General features: G+C 38.0%; 1 protein-coding gene across 1 annotated transcript in view; it reads right to left on the minus strand.

Moving 5' to 3' along the window:
- Nlg1 (Neuroligin 1) overlaps positions 1 to 26,450 on the minus strand; it is a 46,495-nt gene that overhangs the window by 15,883 nt on the left and 4,162 nt on the right. The window contains exons 2-8 of the mRNA XM_030383681.2: positions 22,282 to 23,377; positions 17,375 to 17,572; positions 17,132 to 17,284; positions 16,865 to 17,053; positions 16,636 to 16,798; positions 10,435 to 10,566; positions 7,476 to 7,643 (exon numbers count right to left, since the gene is read on the minus strand). Coding sequence (XP_030239541.1) covers positions 7,476 to 7,643; positions 10,435 to 10,566; positions 16,636 to 16,798; positions 16,865 to 17,053; positions 17,132 to 17,284; positions 17,375 to 17,572; positions 22,282 to 22,966 — 1,688 coding nt within the window. The 5' untranslated portion in view covers positions 22,967 to 23,377. The remainder of the gene's footprint in view (positions 1 to 7,475; positions 7,644 to 10,434; positions 10,567 to 16,635; positions 16,799 to 16,864; positions 17,054 to 17,131; positions 17,285 to 17,374; positions 17,573 to 22,281; positions 23,378 to 26,450) is intronic.

The following is a 26,450-nucleotide window of genomic DNA, read 5'->3' on the forward strand; positions in this document are numbered from 1 at the left end:
GAATGTACATGCATATATATGTGAATGTATCTGTATCCGTGGCGGGTTAGCCACGCATCGCGTTCGCACTTCATGAATAAAATTTCGACATTAAAATTGTTGCCATTCACAGATTTATAGAGCCAACAAACATTAATATAATACTCGCCAACGCCTTCGTACTTGCATCCTGCACTTTTATGCCACCAACAGTAAAAATAATAAAAATAAAGAACGCCGGGAAAAAATAAAAATAAAATAGCGCAGGCAAACGAAAAGTTGAGCGCATATGCATAGCACGAGCGAGTGGGGCTCGGGCTGGGCTTCGACATTGGGTTAGGGTCCGCTGCAGATTGAGTTTGAGCGCGTACACACAAGAGGCGTGTGGCAAAAAGCACGCATGTAATTTATGATGTTTCAGCGAGCAAACAACACGTTCCCCAGCAACAGCAACAGCAGCAGAAGCAACAGCAGCAACATCAGCAGCAGAGCAGCCGAAAAACTTTATGAAACGCACAACATACTCTCTATATATGCATGTATGTGGCGACGGCGAGTGGCACATATGCACATGGGATCGCATGTTCAAGCATTCTTATGGACAGAATGTTAGAAAACTTTTAGACAACTCCATATTACAATTATTTAGCAGGAATATTTGAATGGCAAAACACTCCAAGATGCAGAAGCTTATGAAAACTGCAAGCAGTCTATTATGCCGCAATATCAGTCGGTTGAATAATTCATTAAACAAGACCATGCTCTGCAAAGTTGGGCAAAATTGACAGTGAATTGCAAACTGGTTGCTTAATAATTCAATTCGTCATCTTTTCTCTCAACATGCACAAGTTATTTATTTATCTTCTCATACATGTTGTTTTCATCCCCATCAATATACTGTCAATAAAAATGAATCAAAATAAAAAAATAATAATAACAATAATAATTTAATATTAAGTAAATTTCAATATGCCCTCCCTACAAGCTTTAACTTGTAATACAATATACATACATAATCATAATTATATTCAATAAAATATTTATCCAAATCAACATTATACTCTGCATATGCTAAATATGAACTGAAAACTTGTTTTTGCTTTGCCAAAGACGATCTTCAAACTGCTTAAGCAAACCTCGAGAAACATATTACATAGCAAGGCAGAGAGATAACATAAGAGCAAGAGAATTAGTTGGGCAGCAAGTTGGGCGTCAGTTGTTTGGCCAACAATGTGCATATTTAGCCGACGCATTAAAGCCAACAACGTACTAAAAGGCAACAGGGCAGACGGAGCGGCGGCGTTTAAAAGTTGACGGCCCTTTAGTATTGGGCATCCTTTTATCCGATATGCTGCAGGCCAGACGCTGTGCACATAATGTATGCAACTTCCGCTACCAGCCCGAGGACTATAAATTAAGCAGCATACTGTGCTTCAGCTCGTCCGCTGTCATCATAATCCCACGACTCTCGCACAACAGCTACGCAGACAGCAGACAACAGAGAACAGAGAACAGACAACAGACAACAGCTGCTCGTGGGTTGTTCTCTGCATATTTTTTATAAATAATAATAATATTAAAATAAATAAGTCTGTTGGCCAGCAACGCCTGCGGCATTTGTCGCCATCGACCCTCTGACCGGGCGACCGGGCGACCCGAGGACCCTTCAATCCCTGCCGGAGCCGCAGCTGCCCCAAAGAGCCTTCGCCTTATCTACGTGTCTGGCTGCGCGTGTTTGGCAACACTGGTAATTAAAGAGCTCGACGTTGCCGTTGCGGTTTATAAATTGGCAAAATTAAAATGACAATAGAGCTGTCAGCGACACTTTGAGCCGGGTTTCTGGCTCCATTCGCCGCTGGCGGTTATTAAGGCCGTGGCCTGTCGCTTGGATTTAAGATAACGCTCGAATTTCGTTTACATTTTCTACGAAATACGCAACAGTTTTTGGTTAATAATGGAAAGTGCATTCATAATAAATAAAACAAAATAAATTTTTCGTTAATTTAAGACTAAAAACTTTTTAATAATATAATAACAAACATATATTTTAATTTAATGTATTATTTTTTTTTTTTTTATTTTATTTGTTTTTTAATTACTTGTATGTACTTTACGATATTTTAAAATGTTTATTTTAATTCTTTTTTTTTTTAATTATTAAAATTTAATTTATTTTTATTCACTTTAATTTTTAGGAGTTCTTATTTAATGTTTGTATTATTATTTTTTATTTTTAAATTATTTTTTATGCCTTGCCTATATTATAGGGAAACCTATAATGCTTATCCTCTGAGTTCTGAAGAACTCTTTATTCTTCCTAGTTGTAAATTGCCTAATAAATTTATCCCAGCAAAAGTCGTATGCATTCACCCTAAAATTCTAAAACCAAAACTTTCTTTTAGTCGAAGCATAAGAAAGTTGTTTGTGGCACATGCTAAAACTTAATTTAGTTGCCCCAAAAAACTTTCACAGAATTACCTCGAGTTTAAAAAGAAATCTATTATTATTTCTTTCAAGAGCTGCTCCTAGGGAGACGCAAATTGAAATTGTTTGCCTCTCCGGATCAGGCTACTTCAATATACTATATACATATTTAATAAATGTTGACTGCCAAGTGGGCTACTTTTGCCACTTTGGCCTCAAGTCCGCTGCAACTTTGTGCATAATTTCTAATAATTCGACTCTGAGGCGGCTCTCGAGCTGGGGGCTGGACCTGAGGGCTGCAAGGCCTGGACGAGAGGGAGGGCTAGTGCATTTCTTTTGTGCTCACCTTGGCTCAGTTTTATTTCGTTTGAGCAGCTGCTTGGCGTGAAGGGGCCACAGCATCCTTTGAGCATCCTTCACGCAGCGCATTTTATGCCTTTTTATCAGCGAGGATGTCGCAAGTTTTACGCAGCGCCAAAATTGTAGCTTTTAGGCTTTGCGCCACTTTCAACACTTTGCTTTATGGCATTTTTGGCTCTGTGTTGCTGCTGCTGCTGTTGTCTGGGAGGTGGCGGCGTGTTTGACCCTTTTAGCCGAGCTTTGGACATGTTTTCGTGCTGCATTTAATGGCTGGCCAGATACAGTTACGCCTGATACCGGCCCTGGTGCGGGCGAGCCATGTTCGGTGTTGTGCAACACTGCAGCAGGTGGCTAATATAAGCTGCTCTACAAGTCGAGCTACATCACAAAGTGAGCAACAACAGCAACAACAACAACAATCGTGGGCAGGGTGCATGCTAATGAGTTTGAAAGCAATTGCCTTAAATTGTTTCGGGCCTCAAATTGGGCTTCTGCTGCTCCTGCTGCTGGTCGATTCAGGTGAACGGGGTCGTGTGGGTGCCTCTACTATACATCTATCTCTATCTCTCTCTCTCTCTCTCTCTCACACAATCTCTGTGTGTGGCCTAATTGCAGGCGTGTTTGATTTACACTAGCCATGAAATTGTCCATTTGGGCATTACAGAGAATTTTGTGTGCTTCTTCTTCTTCTTCAGTTAGTGCTGTTGCTGTTGCTGGTGCTGGTGCTTCAGCTAGTTATGTCCGGGTCTCAAACGTAAATCCGACACACATTCAGTCTGCCAGCCCAGATTAATAGCCCATTCCGTGCAAGGGGGGAGTCAAGAGGCGAGGCAATAGCTAAGCGGCATTTATTTAGTGGCTCGCATCCGGTCTCCTTTCGGCTGCCCAATGAATTAGAGCCTGTCTCGAGTAGCCATAAGACGTTGCTACACTCACACGTGAGTGTATGTGTGTATGTGTGTGTGTGTGCGAGAAATATGTGAGCAGCTTTAGCTAAGTGAAATTTTCATCAAGCTACTTAAGCAATCGATGCTTTTTCAATCGCATCGAATTGATTCCTTCTCAAGCTGTCACACCAGCAGCTCAAGTGTCTCTTGGCCCGCGCAATTAACAACGGGAAGGTATAAAATATAAAAGATTAAATTATTTCCTTTTTCCTAACATTTTGCTTTTTAGTTTAGGTATATTCCCTAATAAAATGATTGCCTCGAAGGTAAATCAATAAGAGCAAAAAGCATTCTCACTTTCTCGGCCCTTTTCTCTGTGCAGCTTCTTCCTCTACTAACATACCGCTGAGCGTCTTAAGAGCTCTCTCAGCTGCACTTAGACTCAGACCGCAAACAATAACTCAATTGATGCATCGAATGACAATTTCAAGTATTTTTATCAAATAGATACCAGCCACCTCCGCATCCGCCACGCCCACTGTGCACACAGAATGATGCATTTGAGACGTGTCATGTATCAGAGACAAGAATGAGACTTTTTCAGGCTACGGGGTATTTCGGAGATATTGTTAAAAACAACCGAAGCCCCCGGCTTGAAAGGATGCGGGCAACTCGATTTGCTGATGCTCTGCTGCATACACTGTCCAGCTAGCGAGCTGTCTAGATTGTCCAACTGTCCAGCTGTCCAGCTGTCGGTGCGTCATGTTGAGCAACAAAGCAAAAAGTGCCGAGGCATTGCCCGCTGCTGAGGCTGCTGCTGCTGCTGCAGTAGCAGCTGCAAGTGCTGCTGCAGCTGCTGTTTCGACTGCCATTTAATTCAATGACGGACAACAAAGCATTGCCACTGGGATGCGCTGCAGCAGCTGTACAGCTATGTCTGTGTGTGTGTATGTGCGACTGTGTGTAGGAGTGTATGGCAGGCAGTGGCATACAAAACAATTTCCCTGGAGAGTTTCCATGTTCAGTTATTCGCATGTGAAAAAGCGCATCTGTTGTTGATTGTGTGAACTTCCTTTCAATCGTTTGTTTGTCGTTGTTTCTTCTTGTTTGTTGTTGTTGTTGCTGCTGCTTTTTTTTTGTTACTATTGTTGTGGGTGTTATTGCTGTTATCCGCCAGTGGCGACTGGCCTGCAGCGTTCATGCATTCCTTTTTGTTACACTACCTTTTGCGACACTCTTAAAAAGGGCAGCTGCTTTTTTGCTGCCAGCACTTGGCAAACTTTTGTAATTATATAATGCGCAGTGCGCATTTGAAACTGTAGCTTCAAACTGTTTACATATTTTTTTTCAGTGATGTAATTCCATTCAGATTTTTTGTTAGTTTTATGAACCAGTCTTTAAAGCCTCTAGAAATACATGATTTTAAATTTTCCGTATCAGTTTAATTCTAGACTTACGATGGGAAAGCATACTCTTTAGTCTGCTATGGTGTTTAGAATAGTTTTTTAAGTTAACTCCTGCCATTCGACTAAGAGTCTTTGTCGAGCGTCTTTAGAAACAATTGCGCAGTTTTGTGCAAATAGCTTTCTCTCTATATATATATATATATATATATATATATATAAATATATACAGTATAAACTGTCGTTCTGGCCAAACTCAGACGCATCTCCAAGGAATCCAATTCAGGAAGACTCACACACACACACACACTCACACACACACACAAGTTCAAGAAATTGCAGCAGAGATGTGGACATTGCGGGGGCGGCTTCGTTGAGTTCAAATTTTGTGCATTGTGCTATTTATTTATTGCACGGCACAAACAGAGGACGCACACACACACAGACCGACTAGAGTCGAGTCCTGCTGGCTGTTAGAAATGAGATAGTAGCTGGCATTGTTTTTTGGTCCGAAATGAAATGAAGGGAATAATGAATGCTCTTTTGTCTGTGTGTACGTGGCTCTGTTTATTGGTGTGCGTGTGTGTGTGGGTGTGTGTGCACAAGAGCCAAGCGGGAATCGGACCGAGTCGCTGTAATAACTAACTAACTCTCGGCATAATTGCCCGGCCTCTCGCCAGCACAGAGCCTTTTTCATTATTATTTATGGTGGCCAAAGGGCATTTTTCTATTCAGTCCCCTGAAATGCTGCTGTTCGTGTCAGTTTTGACGCTAATGAGACATACATTATTATGGTGCTAAATAATAAAATAATTACAAAATATTGGCCAATAAGGCAGGTCAGGCATAATAGAAACATTTTAATGCCAATGAATTTAATAACACATTAATTTAGTTCAAATCTGAAATCCAATAATTACGAGCAATATAAACATCAAAATTAAATTTGAGATCTTCAGGGTAATTAGATTTATATTAAATGCATATACTCGCATTTTCCATATATCTAAATAATTGACTTAAAAATATTATAGCATACTTTTCTGCACCCATTTTGTAGAAAATTATATGTATGAAATATACATGTATGACGTTAACATTGAGAATTACTAATATTTATTACATACATAAATCAATCAAAATAAAATGGAGAAGATGCCAGATGCCATTGAAATTGATTATTGGCAAAATTATTTAATATATTAATTATGAGTGGAATATGCTTAATAATTCTGACACTTTATTCAATTTTCATATATGTTTGTATATATGTATATGCAAAAGACTTAAAACACCTGAATTTTACGTAGAACTGATATATGGCTTACACACGCACACACTTATAAGCATTCTTACTGCGCAATTTGAGCATTGACTGCATGCACTTATGAACTTTACGATGATAAATTAACTGTTGAAAATGCTCTTATTCAAGATAAACTTTCAAGTGCCTGACCTGAGTTATGTATGAAATGCCTTTTTCTTTAAAACTGGGAAGTATGAGGGAAGAAATACAAAATTCAATTGAGCATCTGACCTTTTAGATTAATAACGACCTTCAATGTCATTAGGACGAGGAACTTCTTATCAAACAAATTCGATATATTAAGAGTTTTCTATTCGACAATTCTATACTTTTTATTACTCATTATATTTATTAAAAAACTGTTAACTTTTAAGAATACACTTTACACAGTAAACATGATATGTCAAGCTACGTCTAAGCATGCAAATCAGTTTATACCATTAAGTAAAGACATGAAATAAATATGACAAATGATATACAAGAACATTCATTTTGAATCAGCTCATTTTACTGAGCCCTGTTGAACAACAACGAATACACCTTCCCCAATAATTTCCCATTTGAATGGGAAAAAAAATTCCCGAAATGAATGCAATAAATCGTAGTTTTATTGATCTCGAAAAAAGCTTTTGCTTATTTTCAGACATAAGGGAATATTTTTAATGCTTTTCTCGTCCCAACTACCTATTCGAACGCAACTGAATAACACTAGAAAAAATCCAATCAACTGGTGAGTATTTTTCTTTTTTTTTTTTTTCAATTTTAAGCTAGACTACATTGCACATCAATTTTAATTTGAAGCAAAGCTAATGTGCAGCAGTTTGTGACATTAGCCGAGGCATTTTGTAGGCGTTGGCGAGGCGCGGCGACTCTAATCCTTGCCACTTAAGGCAAACAAATTGCCACATAAACAATTCTAATTGAGATAAACGATATCGAAATATGTGCATGTGTGAGTGTGTGTTGGTGGATGTTTGTGTTTATGCGTTTGCTTGTGTGTGTACAGTGCGCTGAAAGTGTTAAATGCAGGCAAGTTGTAAGTTTATCCAGCCCCCGGAGCGCGATGTCGGCTTGTATTTCACGCCCATCATAAAGTAGCGCATAAATTTCACTTACTTTTTTAGCGTGGCAGCCAATGCCAAATCGGGGCGAACATCAAAGCGACTCTGCATATAGAAGCGCAATAAATTATCACGTTCATTTTCACGTAATCCTTCCTCGAGTGCTAATGCGGCCAATGTATGATAGGATTCTGACTCCGTGATGCCGAATAATAAATCATAACTGCAAGAGACAGCAAAGGGAGGTGTATGTGAGAGAGGGAGATAGAGAGAGAAATAGAGAGACGGTAATGGTGGGTCGGACAGAGCAAGGGACAGCAAGCGCATGAGCTGAGAATCAGTCTATAGCTATGGCTTAGAGTAAGTGTGTGAGTAGTTTGGCTTGCCTTACATTTATATAAGTAGAGGAAGTAATTTTTCACACTGCCAGAAATCAGCTGTGCGAAGTAAAGAAAGGTAGTGCATGCTTCTAATTATATATAGATATATATAATACATATATTAGTCACACGTTAATAATTAAATTAAGGATTTATGTGTGTTAGGATATGATGAAACAAGTTTAAAGTATATGTATATTATTTGCGTTATCTAAACTGACTAATTATCTAAATATTTTACAGCATTTAATTAAATTTACTCTAATTTATAGCTTGTGAATTGCGCTCAGTGCACCCTTCGCTTATTGCAGACAACTTGATGCCGTAAACGGCATTTAAAAGCGCTGGAATAAAACGAGGTCCTGCGGCGTCACTTGTTACGCCGCCTGATAAATGGTGAATGCCAGAATGGCCAGCCCGCCCAATGGGCGGCATTGAACTATATAGTTTGTGTCCTGTTGCGCGCCTGATATCCTGCCGCCGAACAAACGGCAAAGACGAAGTTATTAGTGTCTGGTCAGGTTTTTGCCACCAGTCGATAAAAGTAAATGCAAAATGCGGAGAGACAGAAATAGAAAGAGGGAGAGGGAGAGAGAGAGAGATACAGAGGTAGAGCGACTGGTAAATGAAGCTGACGCTCGATAATTGTTGTCCTTGCTTAACGCTTCCCTCTGCTTACCGCTTTGATCTATGGCCATTTCATTAAAGTGCTTAAAAGTGAAATGCGAAACGGACTGAAAGCGCAAAACTCCGACCTGTAAACGTGCCAAACGTGTTTCCATTTAGTTTGTACCCAGTTTGCAGTTAGCTTTAGCCCAAACCCTTGCGCGTCCTTGCGCCCTTTTGCCTGTAGACCGTAATTAATGGCACTTCCGTTCGGCTATTATTCTACTACTTTTTTCTTCGCACGCTGCTTCTTGTCGACGGCTAAAACACGTTCGACTTGCAAAAGGATAACAATTAAAATCCAATTAATCACGCATTTTATTCGATTATGCGTAGCATCCCAAAAGCAAATGGACACGTTCCACAGCGTACGCGTCAGAGTCGCAGGAAATGAGATTGAGCAGGAAGTGGAGGGAGATATATATATATATAGAGAGAGAGAGAGAAACACGATTGAGAGTGAGAGGGATAAAGAATGAGAGAAGCAGCAGCTCAGATAACAAAAGCAGCTGATAGGAGCAAGAAAAATGCTGAAATGCTGAACCCTTTGTTAAGGCCTGAGTTATTACTTGTTGCCTGATTGATTGATGTGGATACAACAGAAACACAAACACAAGCACAAGCACAAGCAGAGCTCGATATTATCGCAAATGCTTGGCGGGCTTAAAATATTAGGCTATGCTGGTATCTTAAGTCCGCAAAGACGGCAAATGAAAAGAAAATGAAATTCTTAAAGCTTTGAATGTTTTCAATTTAAATCAACTTTGCGTGGAAGTTGGCCAGGGAATGAGTTATGTTCTTTAAAGCTAAACAGAGATATTGAAATATTGAATAATTAAATAATAAATTATGTTTATAAACCCTAACTGGGACATTGAAATATGTATTAATTAAAAACAATATAGCGTTTTTAAAACTTAACAAAGATATTGAAATGTTTAATGAAATAAATAATAAGCTATGGGCTCTAACGTTTAAATATGTAACAATTCATAAATGATTTATATTTTTAAGGCTAAACAAAGATATTTAAATATTAAATAACTGATAATTGAAAATAAAAAATGCAAAATTTTTAAAACATATTATCAGTATCACTAATTGAACTTTGTATTGTATGCATTAAAAATGTTAATGATGAAATTGCTGCATTGAATACATTTGAATACAATTCAGTACCTCTACAGCTTCAATTATAAAACAACTAAATATTTGCTCACATAAATGTGTTTGGTTTATTTACAATTTCACCTGTTCTCACCTCAAGTCTCTGGCTGACTTTTGTAAAATGTTCGTATAGAATTTCTTAATATTAACACAATACTTTCTATGCCTGACTAAAAGCTTTTGCTTTGTTAATCTTCAAGGACATTGGGTTACGTTTACCTTTCGCGTATATTCTGCGAAAATGCTAATAGCATATTGGAAATATTTGCAAAAGCATCCAATGATTAGCCTGTCTGAACCAACAATTACCCATTTCTCTGCAGCGCTTGCAATTTGTTTGACATTCATGAATATAAGTTGGCGCCTCCGAGTCTGGAGCCTGCTCGAAGCAGCGAGGCATTACTACATACCATTAACTGGAGTGTTAACCCAGCCTGAGGGTCCAACAAGTGGCATTTGAAGCGATCCCAATAGCTGCTCAATTCGTTCAAAATGCATACTTGGATTTCACGAGCGATTTAATTTTACCTGAGGGTCAGAACATGCCACATACCACACGCTACATGCCACATGCCACATGCCAAATGCCACATGCCAAACATCTAATCAAGTAACGCAACAATAAATAAATAGTCCTTGGGCTATTTGGCAGGTCTGAAGCAAATATCAAAAGCTAAAGCCAAAAAGTATGTATAAAGAAAGAGAGAAAGAGAGAGAGAGAGAGAGAGAGAGAGAGAGAGAGAGAGAGAGAGAGAGAGAGAGAGAGAGAGAGAGAGCTGCGACAGCAATTGCTTAACAAACCGGCTGAAATGCTCCGTATAATGCCCCATGACCTTGTATGGTTGATTTGGTATTACGTGTCCATCGACAATTGGACCCAATGATGTTGAAAATTGTTGAAACGATGTTGGTATGTGCAAGATATCCTGGTAGCTGCAAAGACCAAAAAGAAAGCATCAGACAAATGGCGTAAAAAGGTCATATAACTGGATGAATGAGTCACTGAGTGCGCGTGTGAGTGTATCAGTGTGCGAGTGAGTGAGTGTGTACGTGTGTATGCGTGTAAATGACAGCGGCTACTTTTCACTTTGATTTGAAATTTCTAATAAATTTTATGTGTGATTTGTTGCTGGACCCCACGCACACACACGTGCGCCACATAAAGATACATCCGAACAGATACACATATGGCCTGAAAGGGTATTTTTGCTATTCGATCGCCTCACCACAGCTGTTGCTCAAGTTTACTTTAAGCCACAAATGGAGTGAGAGCTAGCGAGCTGTACCAAATTAGAAACGAAGTCAATATATGTATACGTCAAATAAACGCATTTGCATTCAACTACTCTTTCAGCTAGACAATAAACTCTGGGCCAAACAGAATATCATATTTGGAATGCAATAAGCATATATAGACATCATCGACGAAAAAATCCCATAAGCGCATGCACTTTTTGCCCCCATGTAAATTTCATTGTTGCTGCTGCCGTGGCTGTTGCTGTTGTTGTTGCTATTGCTACAACATTTCGTTGTCGAATAGTTCGACTGGGTCCAATTTCTGTAGTAGTTTGCATAAAAATTCAGATGCCAGAGTTGCACTCAGGCAAAGTGCATTGATGTTGGTAAGAATTAAGAAAAAAACCGAAGCAAATATGCAATTGCAGGCAGCACAATTTTATCTCACAAATGCAGACAGACCGCACAGGCAAGCAAATAAAGATAGACTAGAAAATTTCCTATACATCTGTGACTTGCATTAAAAATTTAAAATTAATATTAATTATTTATTAATTACAAATGTAAATCAAATATTTTATTATGATAACTATTATTTTTTTTTTTTTAATAATTCTAATTTTGTTGCATTTTATATACCCTCTTTTACTGTTCGAACTTTTACAGGGTATGCCCTAACATTATATATTCCGTAGCCTGGCGAAGTCGAAAATCGAATTTTATTTGAAAATTTTGCAGCTTCACATTTGCAAAATGTCAATGGAACGTCGAAACGGAATATAGAGGGACTACCCCTAATGAGCACAGAGCGTACCTTTTTAAGCACATGTGGCTTACGTGTGCATTGATTTAAATAAATGTAAAGGGAAACCGCCATTTAGCGGTAATTGAATTAATTGGCTCGCCTGGTTTCACAGAATCGCACTTAAAGCTCCCTTCAGGCGATATTATCTTAAAGCACTTGAGCTGCATTCCCTGGCAACCGCACCACCCGACGAGCCACCCACAGCTCAGCACCGCAAACACTTGAAGACTTAATCAACCGCAGTAGTTTGTACGGCTGCTGTTGGCATGGTCAATGGTCGAGACATGTTCCGGATCCGATGCAGGCATCGGCTCTACTGCGGTCAACGCCAATTGTCTTTCGGGGCGTGGCCATCGACACATGACCAAGTTTATCGCCTTTGTTTCTGTTTAGCCCACAGACAGTGTGCTCGACAAATCGTGACTGGCTGCAGGAACTCCTCGAGCCAATGTTCCGCTTGCTGTGGCAGCGCCTCAATCGAGTTTCAGTTGCAGAGCGCAAAGTTTTTGAAGCGTGTCGTATATGTGATTTATGATTTTCATATGTGGCACAGAACCTGCGTTCTTTCCAGCATTGCTGCTGCTGTTGCTGCTCTTATTAGCTACGCTCTGTCGCAAAACTGTCGCAAGTTGAACTGCAACTGCGATTAACTTGTTAGCAATAGTTGGCTTAGATACAGATATATGCGGGCGCACATTGCAGGGCAGCTGCATAGGAACAACTTAACATTCTTATATAAATATTTATGAATATATCGATAGATAAATATATTATAATATGAATTGCAAACAACTATTTTTAAAAGAATTTTAATAAATAATTAACAATTAATAGATCATTCTAAAAAAAAAAAAAAGATTTGATAACATTTACAGTATAAATATTATTAAATAAAATAATTAATTAGAATAAAATAAATAAATTTGGAAAAACTCATAAATACAAGTTTTTAAAGATTATTTTGAAATCATTCAAAAGCTTTAAGAACTTCAATAAAAATTTTGTTTATTTTTTTAAATCGTACAACTATTTTAAAGCTATTTCTATTTAGTTGGGATTACATAATAATTTATCAAATTAGTTAATACGTATTATTTAATTTTACCCAATATTTATTGTATGGGATTTTTGCTTTTTATTGCAAATAATTTTATAATTATATTGTATTAAAGTAAAATACAAGAAAATATAAGAAACTTCGGGTTTCACATGGATTTATTTATGCATAATTTTTGTTTAAAATCTTAATGTAATATAACATAATACAATTTAATAAACTTTATCTGTTCATTAATGTTTGTTGAAATGAATTATTATTTTTATATTATTGTAGTTTTGATTTGAATTTTGTATTATTTTTTTTAACAAAGTTTTTCTCATTTTTGTATTATTTAAATACTTTTTCAGATATTTTTAAATTTGAAATTCTTTTAATGCTCAGAGCTGTACCTTAACAGTCTACAATTACACTGTCAACCCATTGCGTAACATTTCTGAATTTAACTAAATAAATATTGTTGCTGCACAATTCCTGTACCTATTCAAGTGACTTTATGTATGAAGCTATTGTGTTATTTAAGTAAATATATTTGTCAGAGTTTGTGCAGGCAACTCGAATACAATGCACAAATTTGTCTGGCGTGCACTTTCAATATACGTATATACATATATATATAGTAGTGCATGTCTCTGTGTGTAAGTGTGTTTGTGTGTGGCATCTACGAAGATTGATGACACTGCTTGTGTGCAACTTGCAGCTACTTAAGCAGCTCGCACTCGTATGTTAGTTGTTGCAAGACCAACATTTATTTAGACTAAGATCGACCCTATTTTGTTGTAGTTGATGGTTTCTGTTTAATGAATTTTTAATATACTTTCCTTATAGTTCTTTTGTTGTTTCCAATTAAAAGAGCTCAAACGAGCACAATGCAAACATTTGCTTACACGCACAAGTTAATTTTTTGTGTGCTGCCGGGCGTATACTTGATATGCATGATATTTCTCTCGAATTTGTTTGCGTTTCTCGTTCTCTCACTTCAGAGCGCCAATTCTAAGGCGATTAAGTGTGAACCAGCTGCGGTTCTCTGTCTGCATCTGAGATGCATGCAATGGGAGGGAAACTCAAATAAAGTGCTTCATATTTTATGCCTTCATTCAAATCAAATTGTTGTACAATTTAGAAAGTTCTTCATATCAATTAGTTATGCTCATTTCTTATTTAACAGTCACCACATTCATTTGAATGCGTGCATGTGTGCGTGTGTGTGTCGAGCAGTGCAATTTGCATAAATTATTCATTTGCATTTTGCAATCAGCTAAGCGAAATATTAGCACAGCGTTAACTGCAATGCAAATGCATCTGTAAATTAATAATTAGCTACAAAGAAAATGAAATGCGCACAGCTCACTGGCAGACAAAACTCTCACTGCATTCATTGTAATGTTCAATTATTAAATCATGGATTTGCTCCAGGCTTCAAAGACCGAATGTAAATACCGATCACAAGCTCTGCGTTGTTTAGTTGGGCCCAAATAAATAAATTGAACATTTGGAAATGAGCAAATCATTTGAATAACTGCAAGAAATCCGACACAGACTCGGCCATAATTAAATATTAAATATGTGCAGCAACTAGACACAAAGGAACAACACGCACCACACCAACAACAACAATCACACACGCAAAACTTATTACTGGCCGATTGTGTGCGTGTGTGTGTGTGTGGGTGTGGGTGTGCAGTGTAAATAGGAATGTGGCCAAAATACCTGCTTTGCTGTGTTACCTGTTTGAGTTGGAGTGTCTGTGCGTGCACAGTAGTTCATACATAATTCATTGCATTCATTTAACACTCGCACATGCACTGCGCCCCATCACTGCGCCCATTCACTGTTTTACTTCTTCATACAGTCACGCCCAGACGTAAACGTACTTCAAAGCCTTCTTACTCATTAACACATTGGGCCTCACTCACTTGAGGCTAGCTTGATTCAACAGGCAGAACAACTGCATGTGGGGGGTAATATATGAATATAAATGTAAATTTAATTTTATTTTATTTTTTTTTAATGTAGAGCTGAAATTATAAGTCAATAGTTTATTTGTGTTGTATTTTATATTTTTTAATTTTCATTTCTAAATTAAAGGTATAAATATCTATTTGATACATATACAATTTATTGGCGATCCTTGCAGCATTTTAAAAAAGCAAAATCTATAGTTTTAATTTGAATTCTTTAATATTTTTTAATTATTTTTAAACTCTTCCCAGACTCTTTCACTTTTCACATTCGCTAACTCTCTTTATATATCTGTAGTAGGGTATTTTGAGAGCGGATAAATAGGCATGCATAAACTTTATCTTTGCCTCTAGCTGAGGGTGTGAGCAGAGCAGAGCAGACCCAACAGTTTTCCAACTCACAGTGTCAATTTGCAGCTGGCAAAAGAAAGCAACACACACACACGCACACATACGCAAGCACACACGCACACAAACAACTGGCAGGCAAAGTAGCGACTGTTGCAATGTTTGTCTAGTGACAGAGCGCGTGTGTGTTAGTATGAGTGTATGCTTAAGTATGTGCGTGCGTGTGTGTGAGTCTAAGTGCGAGTGCAAGTGTGAGTGTGTGCATGTGCTTGGCATAATTAACATAATTACTATTATTGTCCCGTTGTTGATTTTGTTTTACATATATTATTTTACATCGTGCGCTTTTATTTCGCTCTGTATGCAAATGGTTTTTTAGTTTTTCCATTTCCCTTTTGCGCTCGCTTTTCGCACATTTTCATTATGTGGCCGTGGTCTTGTTGTTGTACAGTGCTAATGCGCAATTAAAATGGGAACGAAGCATAATTTATGATATTATGATAGTAATTTATTCAAATGAGCCGAAGTCGCGATAAAATATTGTTTTTATTTAATTTTTGCAAATAAAACTTTGATTTCAACAAATGTTCACATAAAATATTTATGCATGCATGCATGCAATGCGAGTATGTTCGCTAATTAAATACACAGGGCTTACAAAAAGTATTCATAATTCATATTCGTAATATTATAAATATGCATATTTTAAGTGAATTCTATTAAAAATAATTGTTTAAATTGTTTTCAGTAAGAAATTATAAAATGAATCGAATGTAAATGAATCAAAAATCATATTTCTATAATTATAATTAAATTGAATTAAATAATCAACGACAATTTCATCTCAAATATCATTTGAATATTTTCTCAACTTAAGTAAATTCATTACCAGAATACTAAAAAATCAGAGTTTCGCGACAAAAAAAAAATAAATGCAAATAAAAAGCATTATTTATGGAGCCCGTCACCTAATGGCCCGCTAAGTGGATGAGCCCCAAACTCGACCCCGACCCCGAGCCCAACCCCTAGCTCGAGCTCGACCTCTGTCGCTGCTGAAGATGCCATCTAAAAACGTGATTAATTGAAAAGCAATTAACTACCACGCCCACCAGTCACCGCCCACCGCCCACCGCCTAGCGGCAACCACAGCGCACCACTCAGCTAAACGTGGCGCTTATTAGGCGCGTGATTCGCATAGAATGGATACAAAGGATTACAACTAAGCTGCAGGCTTATGCCCACGCATGATTAGTTATGGTCAGCAACAACGGTGGGTGGCGGGGCAGCGTGCTGGGCGTGGCCGTGTACGGCTCATTGAGAACGCGGCGCGACACTCTCTCGTAAATTTATCGAATCATTAAGCACAAATGAATCAAAGCCCAGGCCGGCTGCCTATTGGAAGATGCCAGCGTAAATTAAATTAGGACCAAACATCGAAACAAGATAATGGACAGCAGCACCGGAGAAGCAGCAGCAGGAGCAGCAGGAGTAACAGCAACAGTAAAAGGCATTAGCGCACATTGTGGTGCGATTAAAATGGACGGGTGCACCACACTCGCACCACACTCAATAATTCAATAAATTGATTGACTCACCGACGTTGGCGCAGGCAATCGAGCAGAGCATCGTCCTCCTCGTGGCCAGCCAGCGGACAGTCGAGGGACTGGGCTATTTGCATGGTCAATTGCAGGGACTGATTGCTGGCGGCCCAGTCAGACATGGCCGAGCCGGACATGAGAATGGCGCGATGAAATAGACCTACATTTAAATGCCATTATAATCAATGGGCAGCTGGTTGGCTTGATTTTCGGGCGTGGCACTTACCTGATGCCACCGGCGAGACCATTAGGTAATTGACGCAGGCGGCGCCGGTGCTGTGGCCCATGAGCGTGACGCGCGTGTTATCCCCACCGAAGGACCCGATGTTCTCCTTGATCCAGTGCAGCGCCGCTATCTGATCGAGCAGCGCATAGTTGGCTATATTATGAGCATCGATGCCGGGACGCATAAAACCTAAAGCATATCGTGACAGGCAATTAGCACACTGCCCATTAGGGCCGACTGGGGCGGCGCCACGCCCAGACTACATACCTAGAACGCCGAGCCGGTAGTTGACAGTGACCACAATGACCTCCCCGTAACTGGCCAGAACGGAGCCATCATAGGCATTGCCGCTGTTCCACTCAAAGGACTCGCCATGCAAATAAACAAGCACGGCGTGCTGCTTGGGTCCTGCCACGGGGTCTGCAAGGGGGGAAGAGAAAGAGACAGAGAGAGAGAGAGAGGATGACATGACTTTAGTTTCTGGATTTGCTATGTGCATCATTAAGTTACCTGTGTGCGGCACGTACACGTTCAGATACAAGCAGTCCTCGCTCTCCGTTTTTAGATAGGGCATCAGCCGCATCAAGTGCCTGTAACGGCCCTGTGACATGTTTACACTGCTCGGCCCGGACACATCCGGCAGTTTTTGTGGACAAACCGGCGGCAAATGACGCGCGATTTTCAGGCCCTGCCATGGCAAGGGCGCACCTGCAAGGGATGGCAAGCGGAGGGGAGCAACACCGTTAGATAAGCTAAAACAAACTTTCATAAAGCACTTTTTCGCCAGCACTCGAGCTAAACTAGCAGCAGTCAACGGCACAGTGTGCCGACAACCAACAATAACTGGGTGAAATTTAAAATATAAAAATTATTTATAATTAAATATAGTGATAAAACTAATATTATCTTTCTTATATAAAGTTATGTATACGTATTTTTCTAAGATCTTATTACATTATAATATATATAATATTAAATACTAATTTGTTTATCAGAGTAGCTAGTATTAGTAACAGTATTCGCTTAGTATATACATATATTTATGTTGAACCCTATAATTTACCAATTGCAATAAGTAACATATTGTTACTTAAATACTAATAGTTTGAGATATACTCGGCATGGCAAGCCAAGATCATGGCAGAAATACCTATGCCTATAAGAGGTAGAACATAAAATCATACAAGATTTTATAAATACAATTTGGCGAAATGAAAAAAATCAAATACCTGCCAAGGACCTCCTTCTACTGATAATCCAAACCAAATTTATAAGTTTTATTATTGAATATGTGGAAATAAGCAATTTGTATGTTCTAGAACCAAAATACGTTACTCTCCTTGTCTCTCTTCTCGAAATATAGTATTTTTTACAGTTTCCTCTCTGCACAATATTATAAACAGTTTTTCAAATTTATCATATTTTCAAGTTAATAAGGTACAGCCGATCTCCTCTGCGCCATTTTATATATTCTATATTCTTGTTATATTAAATCATTTAAAAAATTAGTCAATTGTAATTCATAAAACTGATTAACATAAATCGAACTCGTATATTTCTAACATGTTAATGGCCCACTGTGCCAGTTATAACCAACGATTCCACGCTTGGTTCTTTTCTCTTTTCCCTCCTTCATCTCACTCTCTCACTAGCTCGCACTCCCTATCTGTCCCGGTCTTTGTCTCTATTCCGGTTGACGCGGAAAAACAAGAATTCGATTGGTTTGCGTGGCATTTGGGGAGCACAAAGTCAATTTCGTATTTATGTAGCACGGTCAACGGGCACTTGGAAGTGCCGTAAACAAGTAGACAGCCGCATGCGAGCTCACAGCCAGCGCCACGCCGGCATTCACACTCGTGCACATTGAGAGGCAACATGAACAGGACACTTCCTGCAGCGGACACTCGGGACACTGTGGCCAAGTTGACTGCGGTTGGGGTTTTGGCATTTCAGTTAACGTCGCCTCGAATCGCGTCGCATTGCTTTGCATTGCTTCGCATTGCATGTGAGTGGAACTTATGTGGGGCAATTGTGACCACGATTCGGTCAACTTAGTTTCGATTCCGCTGCATTGTTGCTGCAGCAGCCAGCTGAAACACACATAGACACTAAGCATGCCCCATGACACACTTCGTGCCACATCAGCGGACAGCCAATCGCAGCAGCTTGGCTTGGCTTGTGCAGTGGTTAGTCGCTGACAATGTTTGGCCAAAGATTCAAATGCGTCCATTGCGCACTGCCATGCAAATTTCGATCGGGTTATCAAGCGCAAAATGGAATTTTAATGCAGTTTTGCCAACGAATTAATATGCAAATTTACCAACTGCAGCTGGATATCGAGTTAGACCATATTAGATTAAAGTTGTATTAAATATTAGATATTCTAAAGTTAAATTCATGTTATATTATGAGAATGAGGTTAATATTAAAGTAAGTTAGGATAAGATAATAATGAGATAATATTCTGCTCCGATCCCTTCTATTATTTGCCTTTCTCTGCCGTTATAATCTGTTTCGTTTAAAATTAATATCAACATTACTAACAAATTAATTCTTTATAAATTAAACGCCATGGTCTGTTCATTTATATCAGGGATTGCACTAAATTCTGATTAAATCCAATAATTTAAGCATTTTTAAACAATTATAAGTTTGGTTGATTAGCGTAAGACTAGTTTGTCAAACTAGTTTGTCAAAAATAATATGATTAAAATGCGAAATATCTGCTGATGCGTGATACAAATATTCTATATGCAAACCATTTCTCTCAAAGAAGTTTCGTTACATTAAACATAACCTTAAAGAAAGCTAATATTGCGTGCACTACTTTCACTACTATTCTCCCTCTCTCTCTCTCATTCATTGTCTCTTTCTGCTTGTCTTTCTTTGCCATTACATTCCGGGGCAATTTCAGGCATCTCAAAACATTCCAGATATGCTGCATTTACACTTTGACATATACGAGTCGAACAAATTTCATTTCGCCTGTCGAACGCGGCGCGTTATGTTATGACGCCCATAAAACAAAGAGCGAGCGAAATCTTGGTGCACATGGTCACACAGCCTTGCGTGTATGGGTGTTTGTGTTGGTGTGGGCCGCAACAATAAACAGCAAACGAGGCATGGCAGCATGGGCGTGGCAAGGGGGCGCTGCGCGTCAGTCGGTGGCGTTATTTGCATTTTGTTATTAATAATTTTCGCAACAGGCAATGGGACGCGATGTTAGTACATAAATAAAGCCCCGCGCGATTCCCTAGAGCAGCGAAAACAGAGAAAAGACAAATGCTGGCGAACCAATTTGCGACGTGTTTTCGACAACTTTTTCTATTTGCTTCAAAGTGTGCGTGTGCTGTGTGTATGTGTGTGTGTGTGTGGGTGGATGTTCATGTTTGTGTTTGGGTGTGTGTTTCGACTGTATATACAACGCATATACGCAAAGGAATCTCGTATTTGCATTGGCTTTGAATTTGCCTGGCAAAACTCTGCGCCCCATTGTTGCAACAGCGCGTCGACATGTTTGCAACACCAACAGCAACAACAGCAACCAGACGAAGAAGAGGAAGAGTTTCCGCTGACAAATATGGCGTCAGTGCTGAGCTCAACAACAGTTACGGCCTGTCCGCCGTCTTCCGTTATTGTTGCACTTGCTGCATGGATTGAGTGTGCGCCACTCAAGTGCTCAATAAACGCAACGCGGTGGCAAGTACTTTGCACCACACACACACACACATAGAAGGATAGAGAGACCTACACACACACATACACAAATAGAATTGGTGACAGGCACTTTTGTTATGGCCTGTGGCTTTGGATGGTGCAACATTTTGTTGCCACATAATTTATTGTGGCCCCGGACTGAGCCCGAGCCGTGTCCTGTCTGTGCACTTGCGAGTGCAGTCGGTAGATTGTGGTTTTTGCATTGCAATGTCCTGGCTGTCCGACTGTCTCGGCCAGCCACTCAATAGCCGGAAATAACTTGGTTCTGTCTTTCGGTATTTACTACAATTCTCATTTGGCGTTCGACATTCAACAAGCGCATAATTGGCAAATATTTGCAATTTGTATGTGCGTAATTAGCATACATATTTGGCACTCGCCGGCCCTGAGAAACCCAATTATAAAACAAACTAAACTATGATACGCAGAGCTGCACAAATATTCCATAAACACATTTGGGCTGTGCATACATTCGAGAAATACTCGAGTCGACAAACATTCTCATTGCAACAATAACTTCCAATTGGATCCAATTTGGCTGCAAAAATGTCTGGCAGGCTCGCAGTACGTGTCAAGTCATGCCAGCAACCTCAGCCAGGTGTCCCCGCACCCGCTTCCGCACCCGCACCCGCATCCTCAACTGGCAAGATAATTGCTTAAATTGCAGGCAGAATTCTGAATTGGCCTGCAGCATGTGTTTGAGACATGGTCAGAATGTTTTCTCGGTATGCGGTTCGCAATTTGGGTTTGGATTTTCGTTACGTTGCGGCTGCTGCTATTAAGTACCGATAGGTCCAGTGCTTACACGCCAATCGCAACAGTGATGACAGGTGCAAGTGATTAAAAAAACTATTGCAAAACTATTGGGAATAATTATATTTATGTATGTATAATAAAAAGATTTAGAGATGCAGCTAATTTAATCTTAAATTCTGAGACTTATTACAGTCTATAAAAAAAAATAATGTAATATTTTTAAACTATATATATATATAATTTTACAGTATTATCCGATTTGATATATAAAAGTATGTAAATCAACGTGAATTTAACCGTTTCCTGAAGGTTTATTTTTTATTATAATATAAAAATAAAATGTAAATAACATTTTAAAAATAGATCAAATAAATTCAATTTTAGAATAGAAGAATTTCAAAATACAAAAATTATGCACTTTAAAATATATGTTAATTTAAAAAACAATATGCGACACATACAAAATATTCTAAAAATATACATAATATATTAGCAAGCTTACACGCAATTGCTTCTATTAAATGAAAGAATGAAAATAAAACACAAAAACTAAAATTATATGTTCTTTTTACAAATGTTTAGTAATTTAATATCTAAGTACTTTTAATGTATATATATAAGGAATAGTTAACTTAGTTACTAATTAATAAATAAACTCATCGATTAAATAAAACTATCAAATAGAAATAAATAATGCATACGAATTTATATATTTTTTATACTAGGATATTTTTAAGAGATGAAAACAATTTTTTAAAATATACATTTTAGATCAATTGCAGTACTGTAAAATTTATTATAAATCTAGGCTGAATCGTATGATATGAAATTAATTTAGCATAAATTTTAATAAATACTTGAATACGAAATACAAATCTATAGCTCTAAATAACTCTAAACAAGCTGATATGGCATCACTGTAGCTAAGGAGTCGTGTTACTCACCTGGCGGCATGAAGCGCCGGCTTCCAGTGGGTGCCTCCGCATAGGGCAGCCCCAAATATTGATCCACCTCGCGCAGGCCGCTTGTTACCTGGAAGCGACGTGTGATGCCCATGAGGCGACCCTGTTTGATTTGCAGCTCCGGTGTGTAGAGCAGCTTGTCGGGCACCACGTGCCGCCTTTCCGGATGGTGAGTGCTGCTATCGCTGTCAGGCGAGGCAGCTGCTGTTGTTGTTGTTGTTAGAGTGGACTCTGGCTGCTCCTCCTCGCTGGCAAACAGCTGAGCCATGCGCTGCTTAAAGCTCAGCTCCAAAGTGTTCGCCTTGGCCGACTTGAATGCCAGCTGAGCAATTGTTTTGGCCGTCAGCGTTGTGGCATCCGTTAGAGCTGAAGGCCATGTGGTTGTTGCTTTTGTCGTTGTTGTGATGTCCCCAATGACCGGCGGAGGTTCGACTGGCGCTTGAGTTGCGGCCAAACGATATTTTGTTGCGTTCTGCGACTCATTTCCGATGCGGCCATCGATTGAATTTAGCTTTGGTGCAACTGATGCAGTGGCATCTGCAGCTGCAGCTGCAGTTGGCATGCCCCAAGTGGCTGCCCCGTGGCAACAATCAGCGCTTAATTGCTGCTGCCGCTTGCCGCCAACTGTCAACAAAAATAACCAAAATGCGGCCAAATGAAACTTCATGGCGCCCTCTCTCTCTCTCTCGCTCGCTTGCTCTCTCTTTCTCTGTTCCTCGTTGTGCTGCTGCTGGGGGTCTTTTTATTTTCAATTTTCTATTTTCAATTTTAATTTCAATTTTAGCTCAAGCTCAAGTTTTCACATTACGTTTGTCTTTTGTATTTGTCTCTTTCTTTGTTGCGTTAATTGCGTTTTATGCTCTGCCCAAATCGCCACATTTTCCTCTATTTTCGCAATCCTCTTATATTTTCTGTTTGTTTTTTTTTTTTTTTTTTTTTTATTTACATGGATTTGCCAGATGCCTCGAATAGTTCTCTCACTTTATTTACTTGTACATTTTTAACATGTTTCCTGTCGAGTGTTTACTGTACTTGGGCTCTTGCATTGCTGCTGCATGAAAAACTTTCATTCAGTTTTCTTTTGTGCGAAAGAAAAACACGAGGAAAAGAGATGGAAAAAATGAAAGAAAATACGAATTGGGTAAAACTCAAAGCTATAAACAATTTAAATGTTGTTTTCGAGTTTTTTTCATTTTTTTGTTAGTTATTTTTTTTTTTTTTTTTTTTTTTTTTTTTGCAGCTGCTGCTCTTTTCTTTTGTGATTCTTTCGTAGCAAATATTTACGTTCTGTCGCTTTTGTTTGTCAAAGGCATTAGAGATTAAACACAGCTCAGAGCTGCTCTGGGAATCGCATTCAAATATTTGTGTTGCGGCTGTGGCTTTTTGCAATGTCCTGCAGCGTGCGCCTTAATATGCTGACAAACATGTGTTCAAGTTTATTACTTTATAAAAAAAAAACAAAAAAATAACTACACTAAAAAGGAAAACTAGTCGGCCATTTTCATTTCATTTAATTAAATTCCAAGAATTATTCTGTATCAAAGAAAGTTTTATATTCAAAATTAAATTACAGTTAACCATATGAGATCTATTATGAATTTGAATAGTTTTTTGTCGGGATCAACTCAGGTCAGACAACATTAAATTGATTTTTCTTCTAATTGCAAGTCAAAGAATGTAAATGAAACTATTTCGGGTTTATTAAATATTTTTTAAACATATTTTCTTTTCGTTTAGTTCTGCTTCAACTGTTTTTCTACTGTATTTTTGATAATTTAATATTTTCAAACAAATAGAATTAAAATTCCTCAACATTCCTTTCACCCATCACTCAATTCATTTTAGTTTTCGTTTTTTTTTTTTTTTTTTTCACTTCCCATTGACGAGGCTTTCCATCAAAGTGCTGTTCATTTTTCCAATTTGAGCATTTATTTTTGCTCCTCGACAACAGCCAATTATGTTGCAATTCGGTTCTGTTTTGTGGCAGCTCTCAAAAAATCAATTACTTGGAAGCGCACACTTGAAGGATTATCAAATCAATTGAACTTTAATGATACGCTCTGCAGACTTTGAAGCTCACAGCAGTTCCACTGAATGATACAAGAGCTGGCATTAAAACGATTTTCTATACAAATTGAAAGCAACGTATAGACATACATACAGACATACACACGAATATATATATACATAGAGATCAGAACAAACGTCCATCATTCAAATGCCGACACATAGCAAATGAAATCCGAATGCCATTTGAAACTTTGGTCTCAAATTCACAATTTGTTGCTCTGTTGCATAAACAAATGATAAAAATAGCAACATTTCCCATGACGATTAATCATAAAAATTCTAATAAAAATACAATTAGCTTTTTAAGGCTCTTTTGTACGCGTCCGTATGTGTTGACACTAATGCTATTTATACATATACAAATACATAAATATGTGAGAGGCAAAATCAATGCGAATACCTAAACAAAAACGAAACGCAAAAAATTACTTTTAAATGATTTTTTTGTTTTCATTTTTAATGTTTTCTTTTTTTACGAGCAAACAAACTCAGAAAATAGAAACATACGCGTAACATGTGCTAAATAGCTAGCGATAGATATATATGCATATATACATATATGTATGTATATGTGTGCATATGTGTGTCTGCATAAGTGAATTTGACTATATATCCAAATAAACAGAACGCTTTGACGCTCTAAAAGCATTTTTTATTTCAACAACAAACCTAACTGAAACAACAACAAAATGTGGAGCATTGGGAAAAGGCCGAAAATCAACGGCAATCAAGCTAAAAACTTATTTAATAGCTAAATTTTTCAAACAAAACTAATTTCAATTGCGGCTAAAGCAAATATACATACATATGTGGGTATATAGATAAAATCTATTTATATTATATTTATCAACAACATTTCCGGCTGCACTTAAAATTTTTTTGCACTCTGTTGGCGTTCAAAAATACAAAAATTGTCCCCAAAAGCCAATAAATAAAATAGATACCGATCTTAAAATACCCTTGAAAGTAATTTTACGTGACAGACGATATATTTTGATATCTAAATTGGATTTTTTTCTTCTAATTTAAATTATTATTTAAAATAAGTGCAATCGATTTATTTTCAGCGTATATTCAATGTTACTATTAAATATTGACTACTATATGTATATATATATATATATATGTCAATTATGTATATGTCAATTAAATTCGAAAAGAAAATAAAAATTTCTATGTGATAATAATAATCTACTATGTTTAGAAATACAAATCATTTATGACAACTCCAATTAAATTTGTCTGTTTTTCATTCATATTTCGTTTGCAGTATGTCACAAATTTTGTGACATGACGAGCATACCCTCTTCATATTTTAAAAATAACAATGGGAAAACATTAAAAAAAATGCTCAAAAATGTCTTTTATTTATCTTACGAAATTCCTTATTATTTTTAGCGTCAATGCGCACAAATGTCAAGGTACATTAGCTGTAAACATTAGCTATAACTTTTAGGTCGATTTTCAATTTGCTGCGGAAGTTTTTCCAGCACTTGGGCGGCTGAGAAAGTATGTAGTTTTCCCTTCCAGAAAGAGAGCCATAAATTTATTATATTTATGTGTGCAGGGGCTAATTGAGTCGGCGTTAGCTGATGTTTGTTCGGGCTGTATTTATAGAGTGCTTTATTGAATGGAAAATCATCGCTATTTCGGACATCGTGATATCAGCTGTTGAGCGTCGAGTATATACGGATTTGAGCACTTAATTCAGTTCCACTAAGTGAAAACGAAAATGCGCTTCGCTAAAAATAGTAGCACGTAAGTAAACAATAAATAGACGACAGCTCGACACCGCATTTAAATAAAATGCGCAACATTAAAAATAAACTGCAAGTGCGTAAAATAAGAACTCGAATTCGAAACACAACAGAAATGTCCTCGGAATTTCGTTGGTGCTAACAAAAAGGAAATGACAAAGTGAAGAGAACGAAAATCGAAAAGAAAACTAACGAAAAAAAGTGACAGAAGTGAAAATGCAGTCACGAGCTAAACTGGCAGCAACTGTCAAGAGCTGGCAGCTGGCTAAAGGCGAAGACAAAGAACTCTTCGCATTCCGATTGGAATGCGAGTTAAGTAAACTG

This window comes from Drosophila navojoa, chromosome 2 (genome assembly GCF_054131105.1).
Source record: "Drosophila navojoa isolate 15081-1374.11 chromosome 2, UAZ_NAV_1.0, whole genome shotgun sequence".
NCBI classification, from domain to species: Eukaryota; Metazoa; Arthropoda; class Insecta; order Diptera; family Drosophilidae; genus Drosophila; species Drosophila navojoa.